Genomic DNA, 22913 nt, shown 5'->3' with positions numbered 1-22913 from the left:
GGATGGTATGGACTGGATTGAGCTGGCTCAGAATAGGGACCAGTAGAGGGGTCTTGTGACTATGGTAATGAACCTTCAGGTTCCACAAAATGCTGGGAAGTTCTTGAGTGGCTGCACAATTGGCACCTTCTCAAGAAGTGCTCAGCTCCATGAGTGATGATGAGTACTTTTAGACAGCACACAAGAAGGCAAAAGGTTCTCAAATGAGTGGTAGGAAGCAATACTCAAGTTTAATCTGGTCTTAATTTCCTCATGAAGCAAATTTTCAAGTGTTTCAGTTATTCCTAAATATCTGAACTCTCCCACATTTTCAAATGTTCATCAGCTGTCATATGCTATGATTTTGCCTTGCATTCTGCTGATTATACATCAACATATGCTTAGTTTTCTCTGCTTACTTCTACACAAACCTCCTTAGTAGTGTCAATTACAGTTTCTGTACTTTTCTCTGTCATTTATGTGATCCCTTAACTTCCTTAAGGATTGTCTGAGAACAGCCATCAAATCAAAACATCATGGGTTGCTCAGCACTGATGCCATACTGCTGCATGACAATACCAGGCCACATTCTGTATGTCTGTCTGACACGCTTAGATGATCAGGGACATTCAAATAAGTGTCTCCCTCATCCACCACACTCGCCCGACTCAGCCGCTTGTGACTACCATATTTCTGGCCCACTCAACGAGGCTCTTAGTGAAAAGACTTTCTGATCTGCTGAAGAAGTGTAAAAAAGATGCATGAGTAGCCATGCATCCAGCTAAAGGATTTTTTCATGAGGAATCCAGGCATCAGGACATGCACTGAACAAAACAGGGATTATGTTGCAAAATGATAAAGCTGTACTGAACCTATATACACCTATATTGTCACATGTATTAGTGACTAATAATGCAGGTGTGGCTGTGAGGTTGTCAGCCTTACATGCTGGCCAACCTTTACCCCAGGAAAATTCATGGTACTCATTTCTGTTAGAGACTGAGTTGACTCCAGGGCCACAGTGCAGCTGGGAGGATTGGGTCAATTGAAAAATCCAATGACTTCATCGGGAATCAAACCCGTGACCTTCTGGCTTGTAGCATAATGGAACCTATATGCACCAAATTAGCTGGGGAAAACATGTTAAGACTTTCATTTGACTCACACAGTATGTATATAGTCCTGCTTATTTTCCAGTAATATCACAGTGACTAATGACAGCAAGCCAACATGGATAGTGTTTACTCAAATGTGTCTTATGAGCTTTATGGAGCTGTGAATTCTGGCAGTTGCATTTTCTTTCTTTGTAATGCACAAATAATAAGTGTCCACTGGCATTATCCTGTTGGTTGAGGTTAGAGGTCTTGGGCATGTTTTTACTGAATTTGGTTTGCATCTTTAAAACTCTTACTCTGAAAAAGAAGAAACCTCCAGGTTTTTGTAACTAATTCAGTCCATCATAAATACCAACTACATTTTGCATATGCATATCAAATATTACAAACACTCAGAGAATACAACAATATGTTCAAAAAAAAAAGTGCGCTCACTTGCTCATCACGTACCATAAAACATAACAAATAAGGATTGGACGCATCTTAATGCTCAACAATGGCAATCAAAAGTTGTATAATTTCATACTTCTGCACGTCATGTCATGACACATTGAATATTCTTGACATAAATGTGGCATCGGCTTTTGTCTGAGTGGCCATATACATCTCCAGAGGTTCTTCCATTCACCCACAATGACAACTGATGGGTAAGTCTTACAGAATTCTTTATAAAGATTCCTGGCATCCCTCTTGCCATACACTAATCAAACTACTTATCACTCTTGTGGACCCTTCACAATTCACAGGATTCCTGAGGAAGAAGACTGATTTACCACAGGTTATAAAAATAACCGTTAAACCTTAAATATCAAAAATTCTTAAAGAATGCAGAATGTTATATATTTACATATACAGGACATTACAAAATATCTGTAAGTGAATCAACACAACAACAACAAGACATCAAAGTCAACCTTTAATGACTGCAATAGGCCTCAGTTTGATACATTTCTTGCTGATTCCAGCAGCATGACAAGTGTCAACAACATCAGTAACATTTTTGTATGATTCTGGAGCTTCCTCCATGACCAATTTGGGTGATGCCACACGAATGGAAATTCCCATTTCCTCAAGTCTGTGTAGTACATCCTTATAATCAATATTTCGTCGTGACTTTGCTCTTGAAAGTGCCCGTCCCTGAAAAAGAATTAACAGTTATTCTAACATTTATGCTGATTTAAATTATAAGAAAAATGCTTAATTATACTTCATACAGATAAAATACCTTTGGAGGTTATAAGAGGTGGCAGTAAATTTCCAACATCTTCCACTCCAGGCATGCCCTTGCATAAACTGTCAAGTTTTGAAATGACAATGTAACAAATGAGGGGGTTATTTCATTTTGAGCAATGTGAAAAGATTATGTTTGGTGAACCTGAGGAGACCGCGGAAGAACTAATATACAGCAGTAACTCACAGCAACTGAGGAAACCATGAAAGACATCAATCAGTCTAGCCATAATCCAGCTGAGATTCAAACCAACTATATCCTGAATATAAGTAAAAAGTGTTAACTTGACTGGCGTCTTGTAACAGTATGCTCTTTAACCCTTACAGCCCACGTTACTTTAGTAGCACTGCCTTTATTCTTGAGAATGCCAAATGGTCCTTTAGTGATGCTCACACATGCAAATTCTGAGGTACCCACTTCAGTGCCTTTCTGTGGGGTATAGGCAAGGCATGTTGTGATGATACAAGGAACAATTAGTCATCAGTGTACTGATTAATAACATCATAAGTTCCATCAACACAACTAATGCATACAATTGAATAACTATATAAATGTTTTGGCCTGCTATTGGCCATCATAGGACCGCCTCGGTGGTCTAATGGTCAGAGTTCCTGCCTACAGATCCAGAAGTCCCGGGTTCGATTCCCGACGCTACCAGATTTTCTGGGAAGTAATGGGTCTGGAACGGGGTCCACTCAGCCTCATGAGGATAACTGAGGAGGCTATTTCTTGGAAACAGCGGCTCTGATATAGAAACCCGAGATTAACAGCCATGGGGATTGTGCTGGGTTGAGGCACAATACAACAAGATTCTGAACATAGCTGTATAGCTATTAGTAAATATCACAGAGGCTTACCATGAGCTGCCATGGCAAGTCTACCTAATCTATTTGGTATGCCACTGTCCTTACGTTTGGGGCACAGAGTAGCGTAGTTGGTTGAGGCACTATGCTACAAGCCAGAAGGTTGCGGGTTCAAGTCCCGATGAGGTCATTGGATTTTTTCAATTGACCTAATCCTTCCATCTGCACTATGGCCCTGGGGTTGACTCAGCCTCTAACAGAAATGAGTACCAGGAATTAATTAAATAATTTTCCTGCGGGGTAAAGCGCACGCGGCGCGTAAGGCTGACAAACTTACCGCCATCTGTGAGCCCATTGTCTAGATGATGTGGGACCCTCAACGTCTCACAACCCTATGGGCCTTCACGACCTATTACAGGGTAGCTTTACTTTTACTTTTACTGTCCTTATGTTTATCAGTGTACACTTTTCTGTGTATTTCCATCAAATTCTCCATGTGAACAATGCAAGCACAGTGATTTTCAAACAGTAAGACGAACACAGCCTGTGTGTTGTATGGTGTATGAAAAAACAGGCATTCCAGTTGGTTGGTTCATGGGTAATACAACAATGTTAAGTGCAATAAGGTTATTTATTACTCACTGAGGCAGAATATATTAATGTATTAAATTTGTGAGTGGAAAGGGAAGCAAGTGGCCACAATCTATTTCAAGTACTATTCCAAAATTCACCTGGATGAAATGAGAAACAGCAGTCATGTGATTCTCTGATCAAGTTTTGATTAATTTTCAGGTTTAATGCCACTGTATTAACTGAAGAGGTTACAAACTGCTCAATGAATTGGTAAGATGATCACAATACGTAGGTAGCGCCACACCCTACAGGTACTATCCTAGCAATTATCTGCAAAAACTAATGAAAACAGTGAAAAACCTTAGACAAGACAACTGAAATCTCATTTGAGACATGAACCCAGTATCTTCTAAAAGAAAAGTTGTCCCTGTGTTTAATTAATTACACACTATGCCATGAAGGCGTATGAGGGATTATATGTATATATTCACATTTTCCTGACCTCAGCACTAGTTGAAGGTGAGTGGCCAGCTTCACGCCCTGGCCACTTTACCCCCAGAGGAAAAGCCCACTGTATCCACTGGATAGGAGGCTGTATGGGCCTCAGAGCCAGTCTGGACACAGTGGGGAAGAGATAATTCTTGACCCTACTGGGACTTGAACTCCGACCTCTCAATTGTTAGCCCATAGCCAGTCACTATACTGACTGCACTATCCCAGCTCCCTCCCAGTATCTTCTACATAATACAATTTCAAAGACTTGCTGCTTCACCATCTTGATCAATGAAAGTTTCACAACAATATATCTCTAGAATTCAAGTCACCCGCATTACTGCAGTGCCGCCGCCGCCTCCTCCTCCTCCAATCATATTATTTGGAACTAGGCTATCTTCTTCACCCTTTCATGTCGCCAGGTGGAAGTAAGAAACACTGACAAGGCCATACCTGAAGATATTCACGACAGCAAAAACAAATATAACAGCATGAATGACAACCTATCAAATTATATGATTACACTTACAGCGCCATGGCAAGTTGAACCAAACGTTTCCTGCATTCCTTGTTCTGTGCCTGTAAGAACATAGCTGCAAGTGCCCATGGTTCCACCAATCAACACAGGTTGTCCTGTTAGCTGGTAGTCCACAGGTATCAAAGGATGATGAGGTGGGAAAGCACGAGTAGAACCCTGTAACAATCATTCTATTTCAAAATAACCAACCACTCTGACTGTAATGTACAGTGCAGAGCTGAAATACATGGTGGTAAACTTTAAGTCGTTCCCAAATGCTGTACATTGGGTTTCATCCAGTTCCATAAATACTTCAGTTTACACACCTCTCGGGTATAAACCTGAAGAACTACTGTAAATGTACCATGCTTATCTGTAACAAAGTGATGCTCAAGTTCGATAATATCCTAGCCATAATTCCAACTCACCTTTCTGTGGACCAAGAGGGTCTTCTGCTTTCCATCAACAATATGTTCCTCAATTTTGGCAATATTGTGTGATACATCATATATAACATGCATATCCAAGTCATCTGGTGTTAAATGGAACTGTTTTGCAAATGCCTGGTAAAACAATGCATAGGCAGTTTAGTGATAAAACTTTAGGAGCATACATTTCAAACACACTTTTCAAATTCCAGTGCTGAAAGCCTTGAGACAGCAAGGACTGACTAATATCAGTGTTCTGAATCAAACATATTATTGCATACTGTCAAAGGGTTGCCAAAATGATAAATAAATCCAAGAAAATGCACTATGAACTTCTATTTATAAATGCTCAAATCTTTCTGATGTAATGTGATGCAATAACTACTAATGTAATCATCCCTCAAATACCAGCTCTCCTGTTACTCTGTCTGAGAAGGCCCATCAGGCACCCAATAATCACATCTATCTAAGGACAAAATAAGATGGCTGTATGGAAGGACAATAACTGTAACAAAGGCACTTAGATGTGTCTAAAGATCAGCTAGAAAAATACAAAAAAATAGTTAAGAATACATTTGGAAAAACAAATCTTCCTGTTCTTCTTTTGAAAAGTAACAAAACCAAAACATATGGTTGCAAGACTGGACATTTCATCACTACCTGTCTGCTGAGGAAAGTCATCGAGCTTCGATTAACCCATGCAAAGTTTGCAGCAGCTGCCATAGATTTTAGATAATCTTGGCCCTCAGGGGATCCAATGTGAGCACAAGCTAGCTGCCTGTCATTTGTCTCTATGTTATCACGCTTCATGGCTTTTTCCATCTGGACTAAGGCATCTGAAACATAATCGGAATACTAGAATTCTGGCGTCTTCAATGACAAATATAAACCATGTGATGTCATATCTCTTTTGAAGGTATATATTAGCATAACAAACATTTTAAAAACAGAAAAAAAAAGTCTTACTATTAGAAAGTCTATCAAATAAAATTGAGTATACTGAAACATGAAATACCTGTAGCGACTTGATGTCCAAATCCTCGGCTGCCTGAATGAATCATGACACAAATCTGGCCTTTCATTTCAATACCCATCTTGCTAGCTGCCCATTTATCAAAAATTTCATCCACAACTTGTATTTCAGCATAATGGTTTCCTGCTCCCAATGTTCCTAGCTGTGGGAGTCCTCGCTTCTTAGCTCGCATGCTCACTTTGGAAGGGTCTGCATTCAGCATGCGTCCATACTCCTCACAGTGCTCCTTATCTTCTGCCCAGACATATCCTGAGCATAGTTCCACCACACACCATTAAGGTTACTGGATTCCTAACTTAAAAATCTGTATCTCATTCTTTTGTACACATATATTTCATCTCAAATGCAACACACTATCTAGTCACCCTACACACACAGACCATGTAACATAACTACTCTAGCAGTGCGGAGAAACTGCAGCCAATGTTGCATACATAAACAAAAATGATAACACCACACTAACATTCTTATGAACTGCACAAATGGCATGCATAATACCTGGGAATGCTGCGTGAATAAATCCAAAACAAGAAATACTCAAGAAAGTATCTTTCAAACAAATGGACAACCACAATAAAAGCAATAGGGTATTAACTGATTTTAATTAAGATTAATTTATTTTAATTAGGAACTATTCAAACAATGGGGTGTTGATATATTTCAATTAAGGTTAATTTATTTTAATTAGGAAATATCACGTTCACATATGATACATAATTTTTACATAAAATGCAACAATTTTAGCAAGACAGACAACACTTGATGGCTGTAAATGGCTTAAACATGTAGTGAGGAAAAAGGGTGACTTGATAATAAGTTGCATTCAAGACGGAAATATATGTGTACAAAAGATATATTAATGCAACAGGATGCTTAAATACAATAATGTCTCATTCTGTTAATAAATAGTCACCTCTTACTAGCATACTACTTGATTCTCATCTGCCCAAAATAGCAACTTTGTAACTGAGAGGTTTCTAAATGTCTTAAAATTATCATATAACTTCCAGGAAGTAAAATGTGTGCACCCTTAACCAGTAACATCTTGCAGCTGACAAGTACGTCAATGGATGAAGCAGCTGTCAACATAAAAGGAAACCTATGTCTCTTAATTATAAACAGATGACATAAAACAAGTTTAATTTACAAAGCAAACTTTCTGGTTCACCATTAAACTCTGACCTTCTCGTAGGGACCAATCCATGCCCATTTCAAGAGCTTCCTCAAGATCCCTGGCATTCATGGGGATGATTCCTTTAGATCCCACTCCAACTGGGATGTGGTCAAACATGCTCTGTGCCAGTTGCTCCTGGTTACAGAATGACAAACTTCTCCATCACTGTTGCAGAAACTGTGTTCCACATGTATTAATTCCAATAAAAAGTGCATTATAAACAGGCTTGAGAGAAGAATGGAATCTGTGTGTTAATTTCAATTAAGAAAATTCTGCAGAGGAAGGCTGTAATCTCTGTGCAAAGTATTCTATGCAAGTCTGGAATTTGCATATAAGTTCAATAAAGTACATTTTGTATAGGCTGAAGAGATTATGTGAACCTGTGTGAAAGTCCAAATATATACTCACTTTGACAGGAAGAACGTCGTTCTCATGAAGATTTGTCCTCAGCAGCCGCACCCCACAGTTGATATCAAATCCTACTCCCCCTGGTGAAACCACTGATTTAGGATCACCCATATCAAAAGCTGCCATGTTTCCTTAAGTGAAAGAAAAAACATCTTGACAATTATTCAGCTCATCAACAAATTTCTTTCCACAGATTATAAATATTTGTCACTATGATTATAATAGCCTGCTTCAGGACCATATCTTATGGAAGTTTAGTTTAGGGAACAGGGCAATGTCTGTAGTCTATTTATGGTACTATCATGGAATCAGCCTAGAAAAAATGGGGCAAACGCCAAAAAAAAAAAAACAGTCAAGACAGCTGGTTTCCCAGCCAAAATTCAAAATGGGGAGTTTGTGAACCTGAAATAGGAGTGCAGATTCAGAAAAGAGTACATGTATAGCGAGCAAATCTATATGAAGTGGTCCAATGAAAGATAAACAACTTATGTGTTTCCCTGAAATATGAACTTCACAAATCTTACCATATCATGAAAATAAAGAATCCAACCCACCAATGGCAAACCCATAGCCTGAATGTATATCAGGAAGTCCTACGGAACGACCCACAATGCCTGGTAATGCAGCAACATTTGCTATCTGCTTCACACCTGGAAGGAACCCTCCTACCATGCCTGGGCGACAAGAATTTCTCAGTTCTTCCAGCATTAATTTCTCAAGATGGTTGTTTACATAGAACACGCCTTCCACCTGAAAAGATGTTCCTAGCTCAGCAAAAGTTATTTGCACAGCATAATAAACCCCAGTATTCAACGATGAAAAGCCATTGATGGCTGACTAATAATAAACACCATCTAAATCCAAAAAACTATTTTGTCTACAGGTAATCCTTCAACTTTGAGACTAAGTGCAGAAGCCTGGAATGTAAAGAATAAAAAAATTGTGGATAATACCATATTTATACATGCATAGGCCACGTGCGTGTATAGGCCGCAGCACAATTTTCAGACAGAAATTATAGAAAAAATAATTTTCTTGGAATATTATTTCAGGAGTAGAACACCCTGTATTACTAATTATGAATATATATTTTTTTTAAATGAAGTGTGATTTCGAATATAAGCCGCACCCCAGTTTTCCTCTTGAATTTTTGTCAAAAAATGTGCGGCCTATACAGGCGTAAATACGGTATTTTAGTAAATAGGAATGTATACATACAATCAGATGAAGATCTCATTCTATAAACATTCTGAGAATTTATGGAAATAAAAGCAGAAACATTACTCTCAAGGACAATAAATAAATAACACAAAAATTAAATACCAATTTACTTCATCCTTCTCTTTTGTGCAATATCAATGAACCTTTCTTTTCTACATAATTTCTGATCTCTGGCTTTTAATGCTGATGGAGGTTGTTAATAACTTCTGTGGCCAAAAGAATCTGATTGACAAAACATGGGTACAAGTTGTTAATCCCCTTCTACAGATATCATTTATAATGACCTGCCTGCACATTCATTTCCAGTCATACTAGGGAAACTTTTTATGGTACATGATCTTCGCCTCTTATAAAAATAAGTTGTTTTTTTTTTTTCAATTCCAGCCTTCCAGGAAAGGCAATACATACTGGATATAAAACTATGCATAGCAAGTCACACTTTAAGCATAACAAATAAACTTTATACTATTATTTTGTAAGGAGAGTATTCAAGAATATTCAGAATATTCAGAAGGATCTTCACATGCATAGGCCCAATAGCACACTTAAAACATACTGATGACAAAAAAAAGGGTTTCTTCTGAAAAAATATAAATATAAAAGGAAGAGCAGATGAGCAACTAGCATAGTTAAGGATTGAATATGAACTATTATATATGAGGTAATGGGAACATTATCCTATACCCACCACAAAATTGTGTGACAGCATGAATTGACATTCAAATACTGCTGAACCATGAATTAGATATAATTATACTACAGTACATGGTAAATATTAATACTAAATCAAAAGTATTACAGTAATGTAAACACAAACCAACTTCAGCATAGGAAGCTAAAATTTGCAAGGTCATATTAAGTGCCATGATTAAGGTAAAGCTTAAAAGTGTGGCAGGTTATGTTTTATTATTGCTAGGTTATGAGCAATCATTGATAATGTTACCTCACAACACGATATTTTGCCACTACACACATGGAACACGATTATCCCGAATTTGAAACATGCAAATGAACATGATGTGTAAGTTATAAATGCATAATAATGGGAATTCGCACTGACAAAATCTTTGCACCCGTGAAAAGAAAAACATTTTAACTATATTCTCTGATTTCCTTTCGCTGTATTAGCGTCTTCTAAATTTCATAATTTAACAAAATTCTTATTTTTCTGTACCTAACATCTCTACACATAAAGCTGTGTTATATTTAAAACCAGTTAATAAACTGTAAATAAATACAAAATTAACTAGCCGGCGGTATGACATAAGTGAAGTCAAACTTACATTCATATTTGGCTGAAACCCTTTCTTAATCTTCCAGCAGTAAGGGTTTATTTTTTCTAAATACTTAAGCTCTTCGTTATATTGACGAACGACCATTTTTAATCAAAATTTAACTGTTTGCCTGCAGAGAAACAAAACGCACTATTTTAACCAATTCTAACCTCCTATACCTTTCTACATCACGTTCTTCGCTTCACAACGTTGACAAATGGCAAACCGTTTCAAAAGACTACAACGTCAGTCAGATGCAACATGTGTTATCTACGCATACTGTACGGGACACTTTCCCGCAATGGCACTAGGGCATAACAAATTACAGTGTTTAAAAATAGAAGTATCTTAAACACACTCAATTTATCCCAGCTGTTATATAAACAATTAATTTTACACGCATTCTTGATTCAACTCTCGGATGTACGCTGTGATAACATAATTATTCCACTTCAGAAAAGGAAAAACAGATGGCGACACTACTAACAAAGTCTCACTTTATGCGCAAAGTTTGAAACAGTGCGAATCCACCAAAATTCGGCAAGAATCATATTCTTTTTTAAACTTCTCTTGAATTACACAAGTTTTTAATTACGCGAAGTCTTCGGCAACGCATCCTCGCATACGCTACCGCACTGAACCCCTCTGCCCAATGCCTGTTATATGTCATAAAGGACAGGTATAACTTGTTCCATAAATAATCGAAACGTGAAAGGATACCACACGATTAGTCTGGGGGGACCCCTGACAGAAATTTGTGAAACAATTGAGGTTAGTTGGCTGTGCATCTCCGCTCAATCAAAACGGTCAAATTTTATTATGGTAGCATCACAACTACATGTAAACATATCCATAAAGATTGGGTAAATCCTATATCACTAGCAGATAATATGCATTTTATTGGCATTAAATACAACTTTATTATATTAATTTATGAAAATTGTACGAAACATTACTCGCCGCGTCAAACTTCAGCAAGGTTCTGCAAAAGCTTTTGATTTATTATTACTATCGATGCTTGTCAATTCAACAGTAAAACATCTAAAGTAAAAAAATAAAGGTATCCCTGCAACAGGCCGTGGAGGCCCATAGGGTTGTGAGATATTGAGGTTCCCACATTTTCTAGACAATCGGCTCATTGATGGCGGCGAGGTTGCCAACCCTACGTGTCGGCCGCCCTTTACCCCCAAGAATATTCAAAGAATATTCCTGGTACTCATTTCTGTTGGAGGCTGAGTCGACCCCAGGGCCATAGCGCGGCTGGAAGGATTAGATCAATTGAAAAAAATAAAATCCAATGACCTCATCGGAACTTGAACCTGGACTTTCCGGCTTGTAGCATAGTGCCTCAGCCAACTACGCTACCGCTAATTTATAGTCAGATTGTCTCTATAAACAGAGAATTTCCAAATTGCAAAATTTAAAGGTAATGTTTAAAACTATTCATAATATCCGACCAGTTTTTCAAAAAGAATTTCAAGTTACGAAACGGCAAAAAAAAAAAAACTGTCGGCCGCCAGTGCCTCATATCTAGAAGTCGAGTACACCTCGTGAAAACTATGTTTATGATATTTGCGACCAATATTTAGTGAAGCTTCATTGAATTTTATAAGCTGTGACATTGAAAAACAATTTCAATTAATAAGGATAGTAAACAAAATAAAAATTTCAGCATATATCATAATAAACATTTAATGACTTAAAATGTACATATACATATATAAGTTGTTCTTGCGACCGAGTACCATCCAACAATAAAACTGGCTGAAACACTGACGAATGCATGACCTGTACAACTACCAACACTTCTATGTCAGTGACTTTCAGCATCTGTTCCAGAGTCTGTTCCCAAATACAACATATCGAAGGTCTTGTTATTAACTTCTGTGAGGGTATAACTGAAACCATCAGTGATAGTGTTTGGAGAATATCACCTACCACTATGCTTACAGGTTTATTTTTCGGATAGGAATCCTAAAGCATATTGCGATATTTTGTGAACTGACTGTGGGTTACATTGAAATTTCACATGTTAGGAAGGTTTCATAAAGTGGGCGGATATTAATACAGATATTTCAATAGTTTCTGACTACTATAAATTTTAAGTAGAAGCCGAATCTTATGTATTAGCCGATTACTTGAATAGAAAGTATAAACAATAGGCCTCGAACAGTAGGAGAGTATACGTACAGACGTTGTAAATGACATTGGAGGATCAAAAATTGTCGGCTATTAAACCAGGAAGTGCAAATACTTACCGGGTGCGACTTACTGACTGACTCACCGTCAGTCGCAATGCGACTTTGACTTTGACTTGAGGAGTTAGTTGTCAAAATTTGAGAGATTTCAGTTGAAAAAGATTTCGTTTACGTTGGTGTTGTCGAGAACTCGTTCGAGTTCTGGAGATGGCAAAAGAATGTGATTGAGGAAGAAATGGTAAGAAATGAATTAGACTGTACAAATAATACACCATATGTGATTCTAAATTACAGTGAGAAGGTTATAAGACTGTTGCCAGGATACGACTATTGAAGATGGAAAATTCTTTTCCGTGTGTAACGGTGATTTGTAAAATGTGTAAATAAGCGAGTTGTATGAATGTACAAGGTGCAATAAATCCAGTCATTCAATCCAAAACCCGTCTATAGTCCCTAATACACGTGAAAATATATTCATACACTGTATCCACTATAAGAACGAGAGTGCGTCATAGTAGGTTAGTGACGTAGACGCTATGTTGCAATTAAAAAGTTCTGTTTTAAGTACATACGCAGATGGGAAATCCAGGCAGAATAACACCGAACATACTTCCCATAAGCTTTCCTACATAATATATGTATCCTGGTTCGTATAGTGGATGGACTTCAGTATGATATTCTGGGTTATGACTCCATGTAGCCTAGTGGATGGATGCATCTTTTCGGAGGACACATTGGCTCCGCCATTCAGGCAACAATAACCCAGAGAGTCACAATAAAAATCTTCACCGGTGCTGAAACTTCGAATTGTATATCTTTTATTACCAACTTCCTTATGACTCAATTACCACTGTAAACAATACACAGAACAAGAGTACAGGTATAAACTGTATTCTCTCTGAACTGTTTACAGTCTTGTTCATCTTCGTTGTAATTTGAGTCGTTCTGAAATACGAAGGTGTTCTTCCACGTCGTTGATCAGGTGTTGAATTAACCACACTGGAACATATTTCAGATTCGTCTGGTTCACTCTTGTTCAAAGTACATACTTTCCTGTCCTCAATCAACGCACCGAAATCGCTTAAAGTAATGTTACATTTGATTGTACAAAAGTTATTCTGACTGAACTCTCGCAAAGCCTGGTGTGGCACACGAATAGAACAAGAACAAGGAAAATGGTTACCCTTAATTTCTGCTATTTTGATTAAACTACTCATCCCATCCAAAATATTGTCAGTGTCGATATCATATACTGTGTTGTTTATAAAGATGATTTTCTTATTTTCCTCAAATTTTATACCCTCTATAATTCCCTTTGGAAGCAATTTGAATGTGTTGCTTCGGATATTAACAACGGGAGCTACCATGTTTATTGCATTTTTCTCCAGATTCTTCCCAAAATTTGATTCTGAGGTCTGTATGAGGTCCGATGAAATTATATTAACAGCATCAGATGATAGTCCATCCAAAGCAGATTTTGTCATACTGAAATTCTTTGCTTTAAGAATGATTCCCTTCGATTCAATGTTGCCAATCTGTAAAAGAAAAGAAAAATATGTCAATGAAATACAGAAATGCAACGATAATTCCATTCACGCTACAAACTGTTAATTCATAACCATCATCATCCTCATCAACGTTATCGCAGAATTGCCAAGGAGTTGAGCCATATATTGACCCGTTACTGCCTTCTATCATCTCTTGGTTCTTTGTTGCAGATAGTCTGTATATCTGCGTCATCTGCCTCTCTTCAATTGGTCAGATCCTTTTATTTCTCAGCGACAACTGTTTATTCATGCCGATTTGGTCTTCAGTTTTTTGTTTTTTTTTTGCTAGTGGGGTGGGACTAAGTCCCTTATACTGTGGCCACTTCTGGCCTACTGTACCAGCCCCAGATGATAGGTGAGAGTGATTGTGGAGTAATTGGTGGAATGAAGATTGGCAGGGGAAACCGAAGTACTCGGATAAAACCTGCCCCAGCGTCACTTTGTCCACCACAAATATCACTTGACCAGACTCGGGATCGAACCCGGGCTGTCGCGGTGGGAAGCCAGCGACTAACCGCTTGAGCTATGGCTCGGCCTGTACTTCAGTTACTTGAAGATGTCTTTATTTTCATTGTAATCCTTACATATTATTTTTAGGTCCACGTTATGGATTCAATTGAGGGCAAGAAGAGAGTGAGAAAGGGAGAAAGAAAGAGAAAGAGAGCAGATCTGAGGCAAAGTTTTGAGGCTAAAACCTGCCAGAATGGGATACTTACCGTGCAATTGTTGACGAGAACGTATGATTCAGGGTGTCTGAAATCAATTTTCACGGCATCCTTTTCGACATGATGGAGCGCAACCTCATCCAGTTCCAGGCTATATAGTCCTCTGACGTCAAACAGAGAATGTGAATGAAGTCGAGGTATGGTGGCTCGATGAATTTCGATACTATACAAATCACGAGCACCCATGAAGGCTCGTTCGCCGAACTTGACATCCTGAATATTCTGAAGGCTGAGCCTGGCCAGTCTCTGGAAGACGCCGGATTCAAATTCTACTTTTCTTACTTTTCCCAGGTACAGATTTTGCAGTTTCCCCAGATCTCTGAAGGCGTTCGTTCTGAACACGACACCATCATCGCAGTCTGTTACGTAGAAATTACGGACCTCATGGAACTGCATGCCGAAATCAGCCGCAGTGAAGTCAAAGCCCTGTGATCAATGAAAAGAAATGTGTTCCAGTGACGATAAACAACCTGGTTAACTAATCAGATAACTAAACTAAGTAACTACTAATCAGGCTACGTGCATGCAGTCTACAGCGAACTGTGCGCAGTATCAACATGTGTTCAAGTCTTATGTTTCTGGACACTATTCATCGTCTTGTCTATATCTAAAAACCGTCCTGTTTATTTTTCAAAACACAACATTTTCGGAGACTGGATTCTATCTCCGGAGATAGGAACTAGCTCTATCTATTGGGCCCAACTGAGTAGGTTTTACCTTAAGACGAAGATAGAATCAAGTCTCCGAAAAAGTTGTGTTTTGAAAAATAAACAGGACGGTTTTTACATATAGACAAGACGATGAATAGTGCCCAGAAACATAATATTTATACCAATTTACCACCATCACAAATATTTATGTCTTATCAACATGTGTTCTTTGCACCTCGAAATTCTGAGTTTGAAAATATTTAACTAAATTTTATAAAGATCAAAATTCCATTACTAGATCTATGGCCACTGTGAATGAAATCCTTTCTTATTTTCCTATTTTAATCTGATAATTCCTCTGGCTACCATGATTGTCGCATTTCAGTATTCGAACCGGGCGTGTCCCCATCTCACAGGTTCGATCGTAGAAAATTAATAACAATGAATTTGGGATGGTCGACTATTGCACACACATATCAAATTTCATCAGAATCGATCAAGTTGTCCTCGAGTTCACAGTTGTCTCCAGATCATCATGCTTATCAAAATAACTACATGGTTAATCGTAAAGTTTAAACCTTACTTTCAATAAAAAATATTATATGAAATTCGTGATGCAAATCATTACAATATTTGATTAAGTAAGTAGCCAGACATGAGTACCCCACTATAATTTGCTCATTGCTAGCAACGATCCAGTTCAGATTTGATTGACGGAGAATACACACTGAAGTCATGATAATTATCCAGATAGTAATTGGTTAATTAATAATCAGAGGAACAAACTTAACTGATGAATTATATAGTTTATTTTTTTATTGCTAGTGGGGTGGGACTAAGTCCCTTGTACTGCGGCCACTTCTGGCCTAATGTACCAGCCCCAGATGATAAGTGAGGGTGATTGTGGAGCAACTGGTGGAATGAAAATTGGTAGGGAAACCGAAGTACTCGGAGAAAACCTGCTCCAGCGCCACTTTGTCCACCACAAATCCCACTTGAACAGACCCGGGATCGAACCCGGGCCGCCTCGATGGGAAGCCAGCGATTAACCGCTTGAGCTATGGCGCGGCCCTAGATCTACATGTACAATTAGAAATACACTAGATTTACAATTTTCGGAAGCACTGAATTTTACAGACGAATAGCAACTGGATAAAGCAATGTCGCTCCTTGTGTTCGAGGAAGCGTAGGACGCAAGCAACATGCGTAACAATTCTTAAATCTACGTCAGCTATCAGATAGAAATTCAAAGAATTTTGTTTGATGAATTTACCTGTTTCGTTAAGTTGCAACTGCAGTCAACACTAGTAATATTTTTATAACGAGGAAAACAACTGCACAGACCATTGTCGCAGATAGAAGACGTTACTCCATGTCCAAAAACCGACACCATCAAAATTAGCAACAAAATACTCGGGTTGAACTTCTCCTGTTTGAGACCCATTGCTTCCAGAAAGCAGCGTCGCTATGCACAAACAACCACGCTGTATCTTCACCAAGTTATATCAGCATCCTCAACTTCCGTCTTCTTACTCATACTCCAGACCTCATCCTGCAGCGTCATTCTATATCATTCTCATCATCTTTTTATAAAATGAACACACGTAACGGAAAAGAAGGCGATGAATGTTCATATTGTGGTTTGCTGGGTTATGACATTGTGTAGTCTGCTAGATGTGTGCCATTTTGATTTGATATGCTGCTTCCATTTTAAGGTTAGAAAATAAAGTCAATGTATTCTTCTGAAAACTTGGCACGTACAAGCACAATTGTATGGTGTCAAATAACGCAAAGGATTACGACAGAAGTGTGCTATCGTACATTATCCACAAAGGAACGTGAATGCTGTCTTCTTTCTTGAGCTGCTCGCAGATGTTCGACTGTCCATGAACTTCCTATACTACGAGTACATTCATTGGTGTTCACCATGTAGCTCAAAACCATTCGCATCTTCACAACGCATTTAATACCCCTTCCATGCCCAGTTCTAGAAAATGCTTTCTTACCTTGAGGATTTAGGTCTAAAATTACTTGTAAGCGCTGCATTTCTCACTTACCTCATGAAGTCACAAATTATTAATCTCCGTCTTATATCGAAGATTCGGCTGTGTATCTTTCAGAGCAAGATACAGACCAGACTTGATGTATCTGGCCTATCACTTCATTAATCTTCCCTTCTTTCAAGCAAAGAACGTCACTTTCTTGTTAGTTTCACCATTTGTCCCTCACAGTATCTTCGAATTTGTTTTCTGTCCCTTGGCTTGTACTTAATGTACGTATGTCTACGTATGTCTACAGGCCTACATTTGTTAACTTATTTAGTTGTATATTCTAAAATTCTGACTCTTATTTGAGTCTCAGGAGGTCGGTAGGTGTAACGCCTGGTTACAGCTTATCCTGACTGAAGCTCTTTGTGATATTCCTCAGCATTTCCAGGCACATTTCATATAACACCTTGAAACAGGCCACGAACGCCTGCTTTCAAAATTGCTCGCAAACAACAAACTCCGTGGCCTGTAGTCCGCAAGCGAACTAAACCGACAGAGCGACAGCCGCTTGTCAACTTTAGCGGATAGAGGGTGTCACGTGGTCAGCGCAAAGAGTCCCATCTTCCGTTAATTTCTGTTTTCTAGACCGGAGTCGCTATTTCCTTGAGTGGACCCCGTTCCAGACCCACTACGTCTCAGAAAATCTGGTAGCGCCGGGAATGGCTCGCAGTTCAATTTAATCTTCCCACATGATTCAGCGTTATATGACCAATCTAGATGAAATGTCAATTATTTTGTTCAATACCTATTTCCTTAACAAATGCAACGAAAGTTTATGGTCACTTTAATTCTTTATTTATTACGTGTTTCGGCCATACATGAATATCAGCAGGTGTCTGTCCCTCCCTCCCCTTTGCACTACAGCCCCAGTGGGCCTAGGCCTACCTCCATGAACTTCTCCGTTCACTTCGGGTTTTCTAGATCTTACACATTCGGTAGGACTCCTTGGGCGGGTGATCAGCTCGTCGCAAGGCCTCTACCTGTACACAAACACAGAAAAACGCACACACACAAACTAAACATCCATGCCCTGAGTAGGATTCGAACCCACGATCCCGGTTTCCAAGCAAGCGAAGGCAGTATATGGCAGGTGCCTGTCGCTATGCTAAATTGTTGTACTGTACCGCATCACACAAATGCATGTGGCTAGTTACTTGTACTCCTTAATTAAAATTAAAAATTAATTTTAAAATATGTCAGTCCTATTAAATTTAATGAAACCAGTTAATTCTAATATCTTTATTAGGGCCTGTTAGCGCGATCTCCGGCCGCGTGGTGCTGGTGTGAATGTTGATTTCTCTAACACAGGGTGTTTCACTACTTTAGGGCATAACTGCAGGAGGTGATTTTCTAAGTCTTTGTGATCAAAAAGTTCATATAAACATGTGTCCGATTTTGGACGGTTACGGAGTTATGACCGTTTTTTCATTCCTTACACGCCCTCGTGTGAACCGCGTCTGTCAGCTGGCAGGTCGCTATTTTTAGCCAGCTACAGACAGAGCGCTCTCGTTATCTCGACACTTGAGATGTATCTAAGGCGGGGAGGGTTGGTATGTCCGGCGCGGTTCACAACCGAGTGGCAGCCTGTGTTGAGGCCGGCGGTGACATTTTCGAAAATCAACTTTAAGCACCAATAAATTCAAATTAAAGGTAATTTCACGAAGTTAACTTTACATTCATACTTTAAATGTATCATGTATTATGCTGGTTTATTATTTTGTTCCGTTTATTGTCAGTAATCGTTACCTTCTATTCTGAGTTTAAAACGATCATAACTCCGTAACCGTCCAAAATCGGACACATGTTTATATGAACTTTTTTGATAACAAAACCTAGGAAATCACCTCCTGCAGTTATGCCCTAAAGTCGTGAAACATCCTGTATATGTCCCTTTGGCTGTAGACCCATCACCCAGCTTGTGTAGCTGCGTTGACGCTTACCTAGTGTGTGCATGCAGCTAGTATGCTTCTTTCGGATATAAATACAAATTCGACGTGACATTTATGCGCATGCAACTATAAAATTTCACGGCCCTCTTTCAACTGAAAATGTATTTTTCTTCTTGAATTTGTTGTGCAGGTGTTTGCGTTGGCTGAGTCGGCCCCAGTGCAGTTTGAAGGATTAGGTGAATTGAAAAATCGAATGACCACATCCTGAATCAAACCTGCGACATCCCAGCTTGTAACATAGTGCCTCAACCAACTAAGCTACAGGGTGTCCCTTTGTGAGTAATGTAACAAGACATAAAATTATATGAGAGGAAACTTCGCGAAGTTTAAATATCTGTTAGGCTTCTCGATAGAGATACTCTAAAACCATTATCTGAAGATGGAAATAGAACTCTTTCCGAACGACACTAGCTTTTTGAAAAATATTCAGCCATGGAAACTTTCCAAAAAGTATAGTTTTTAGCGATGGGAAAATCGTCCCTTACAGAAACTGGGCTATAGGCCCACCAATGAGTCAGTTAGTTAGTTAAACATAGAATTTTGTAAAAGAACTGAAGATCATAAAATATAAAATATTGAATGATACGCATTTTATCAAGATATACAACCAGAAGTTTCTTGGTCTATGCTCTTTCGTAAGATATTGTCGAAACTGATCCTAGAGGAACTAAAGGTAAAGTTGTCCCTGCGTTTGACTAACTAAACACTAAACCATGAAGGTGTATGGTGGAAATGGATGTATAGACCCACGTTTTCTTGACATTAGCACTAGTTTGAGGTGAGTGGTCAGCCTCAAGACCCTGCCGCTTTACCCCCGGGAAAAGAGCCCCCGTTACACATTAAGTACCACATCCTGAAGACTTATGGACAGTATAGGAATAATTCTCTCATCTTAATTCAGCTGAAGGGAGTAGCTAGCTTCACGCCCTAGCTGCTTTACCCTTCGCCTCCATTGTTTAGAGGGTTGGGTGGGCCCAAAGGCAAACCGTGGCCTTGAAATGCTTGCGTGTTCTTCATATTAAATGTGACAGTCTGTAGCTACTTGGAAGCGCTTTGATACATCCGATTATCGTGTGCACGCATGGAACGTCATAGACTCAAGTAGTCACAGCTTCCTGTTGCGAACACACCACTCCTTATTCAGGCTCGGAAAACCCGGTCCTGAAAGAAAATGCCGATCAATTTCTTTGTCTTTCGCCTTAAAATTTTGAAATAATGTTATGCAACTTGTCTGAACAGGAACCTAGATTAAACTGAAATCTGTCTCTGGCAACAATCTTCTTCAGGTTCAATAATGTGCATATAGGTTGATAGTAAATCTTAATACACCGTTAATGACGGAAACTAAAATAGACACAGAAACTGAGATAAGAATTTGACGGAAATAGCCTGCTTGAAAAAAATTCATGTTTTCTCTTCGTGAGATTATTTCTTTGTGTTTATTAGAATTTATCTGAAAGAGATTACTGCGTCACACATAGGATTATCGGCAGAATGTTCCAGAAGTACCAGAAACTGAAACATGAATGAAGGAAACAATGAAAGCTTATAAATAAATAGCGAAAAATTGGAATAAGAAAGAGAGTTTATTTAGTTATGGCTTACTTAACGACGGGAGCCCGCGGTAGCGTAGTTGGTTGAGGCACTATGCTATCAGCCGGAAATTCGCGGTTTCGATTCCCGATGAGGTCATTGGATTCTTTCAATTGAAATGATCCTCCCAGCCGCAATATGACCCTGGGGTTGACTCAGCCTCTACCTGAAATGAGTATCAGGAATCTTCCTGCAGGGTAAAGGGCGGCAGGCACGTAAGGCTCACAACTTTACCGCCACCTGTGAGCCGATTGTCTAGATAATGTGGGACCCTCAACGTCTCACAACCCTATGGGCCTTCACGGCCTGTTACAACGGTAGCTTTACTTTTACTTTTATGTCACGATGTTGTCACTAACTGAGACTCTATACAGTGGAATGGTAGAACGATGAGTAAATCATAAATTAATAAGAGTTTCGAACAAAGTGGTCGTGACCTAATTTTCTGTGCTGTTCCGGAATTTATCTACAAAGAAAGCCACGAAGAACGTCAGTCAGAAGCTCTGTGTTCAGGTGGAGTTTCGAACCGCTCCCCTCACGAAAACAAAGCATTTAAGCTTTACCACTTGAGCCTAATTGCTCGGTAGAAGCAATAGCTGAACATGGGCACTGCTACGTAACAATGAATTTCTGGTTAGACTATGATTTGAGTCATGAATATTGGCGATGCTTACTCCCAGAGTCGTGATACAACAAAATACGATTATGAGTAGCGAGGAACTCAGAAACAAGAATGACTGTGCTGGCGAAGGCCAACAACAATTTACCCGACCGGTCGACTAGCGATGCAGAGTCTCTACTAAGACGTATCACACCATATCATAAATATCTAGATTAAATATTAAATCTTCAGCTGCTTTACCTTCTACGTAAGTTTAAATATTTAATGCAATCGCCATAGCAAGAGGCAGAGCCAGTAAATAGGTCATAAATGGATATAAAACGTAAGATATGTGATATTTGAAACTGGGGAAAACATTTATTGCTCGACATATCCTCCACCAACATTGATATACTTGTCCCGTCGCTCTACCTGTGCTTCGAAACCGCAGGCTTTTTTTATTGTTAGTGGGGTGGGCCTAAGTCCCTTGTACTGCGACCACTTCTGGCTTATTGTACCAGCCCCAGATGATAGGTGAGGGTGATTGTGGAGCAATTGGTGGAATGAAGATTGGAAGGGAAAATCGAAGTACTCGGAGAAAACCTGCCCCAGCGCCACTTTGTCCACCACAAATCCCACTTGACCAGACCCAGGATCGAACCCGGGCCTCCGAGGTGGAAAGCCAGCGACTAACCGCTTGAGATATGGCGCAGCCTAAAACCTCAAGCATAGAAGTCTATTGACTGTTGTCTCAGCCACTTCCGCACCTGTGCTGAACTGTAGCACACAAACAGTCTATGAAACCGACAAGAAGCTGCACCTCAGAGACTGCCCTTGTGATTTAAATGATTCGTTCTACACACTCCGACTTAAATTTGAGGTTCTCAGGGCGGTTGTTACGAAGAGTTCTACCTTCTGAGATATAACGCCGTGTAGGTCTGCGAAAGTCAACGACTTTTCAGAGGAACATGTCGTCTCTATATAATTTCAAAGGCTACAAATACGTTTTATTCAAAAATGAACTTTTTGTTAACTTACATAAGAATCATAAGTAAGTACGCTAGCGTGAAATAGCATCGAGGTTTCCAATTTTATTAGAGACTGCTTGCAGGTGCAAATCCTAGTAGAACCCGTGGAATATCCTCTAAACCGTCTATGATGCCCAGAGTTTTTTGGAACATACGTAAGAAATTACTAGTAGATATTTACAACAGATTAAATTAAAACACTCCGTGGCCTGTAGTCTGCAATCGAACTGCACCGACCGAGCGACTTCCCCTTGTCGGCGAAGTTAGTACCAACTTTTGCGGGTAGGAGGTGTCACGTGGTCAGCAAAACGGATCCCCACGGCCGT

The 22913-nt window shown here is 39.2% G+C and overlaps 2 protein-coding genes across 2 annotated transcripts; both read right to left on the bottom strand.

Annotated features, from left to right (window-relative positions):
- Window positions 1–1895: 1895 nt before the first annotated feature.
- LOC111873471 (tRNA-splicing ligase RtcB homolog) lies at window positions 1896–10502 on the bottom strand. Its single transcript, XM_023868217.2, has 9 exons — window positions 10258–10502; window positions 8308–8503; window positions 7754–7884; window positions 7354–7480; window positions 6154–6420; window positions 5799–5974; window positions 5139–5273; window positions 4723–4887; window positions 1896–2231 (listed from the first exon to the last, which is right to left on the bottom strand). Exons 1-9 carry the CDS (start codon window positions 10351–10353, stop codon window positions 2004–2006), a joined length of 1521 nt encoding a protein of 506 aa, XP_023723985.1. The 5' UTR covers window positions 10354–10502; the 3' UTR covers window positions 1896–2003.
- A 2745-nt stretch (window positions 10503–13247) lies between these two features.
- LOC111873469 lies at window positions 13248–16874 on the bottom strand. The gene is made up of 3 exons (XM_023868215.2): window positions 16642–16874; window positions 14710–15144; window positions 13248–13981 (listed from the first exon to the last, which is right to left on the bottom strand). Exons 1-3 carry the CDS (start codon window positions 16810–16812, stop codon window positions 13280–13282), a joined length of 1308 nt encoding a protein of 435 aa, XP_023723983.1. The 5' UTR covers window positions 16813–16874; the 3' UTR covers window positions 13248–13279.
- Window positions 16875–22913: the final 6039 nt, after the last annotated feature.

The sequence above is a fragment of the Cryptotermes secundus genome, unplaced genomic scaffold, assembly GCF_002891405.2.
Source record: "Cryptotermes secundus unplaced genomic scaffold, Csec_1.0 scaffold333, whole genome shotgun sequence".
Taxonomy (NCBI): Eukaryota; Metazoa; Arthropoda; class Insecta; order Blattodea; family Kalotermitidae; genus Cryptotermes; species Cryptotermes secundus.
Note: the sequence above shows the minus strand (reverse complement) of the source record. Positions and strands in the feature narration are given on the sequence as shown.

Bases quoted from the DNA above. Each gene is read 5' to 3' on its own strand.
- LOC111873469 (XM_023868215.2), bottom strand. From the start codon at position 16,812: ATGGGTCTCAAACAGGAGAAGTTCAACCCGAGTATTTTGTTGCTAATT. The intron at 15,145-16,641 runs GTAAATTCATCA...CATTGATCACAG, and splicing joins GTTGCAACTTAACGAAACAG to GGCTTTGACTTCACTGCGGC. The intron at 13,982-14,709 runs GTAAGTATCCCA...TTTCTTTTACAG, and splicing joins TTCTCGTCAACAATTGCACG to ATTGGCAACATTGAATCGAA.
- LOC111873471 (XM_023868217.2), bottom strand. From the start codon at position 10,353: ATGGTCGTTCGTCAATATAACGAAGAGCTTAAGTATTTAGAAAAAATA. The intron at 5,975-6,153 runs GTATTTCATGTT...ATTATGTTTCAG, and splicing joins TGGACATCAAGTCGCTACAG to ATGCCTTAGTCCAGATGGAA. The intron at 5,274-5,798 runs GTAGTGATGAAA...TTGTTTTACCAG, and splicing joins TGACTTTCCTCAGCAGACAG to GCATTTGCAAAACAGTTCCA.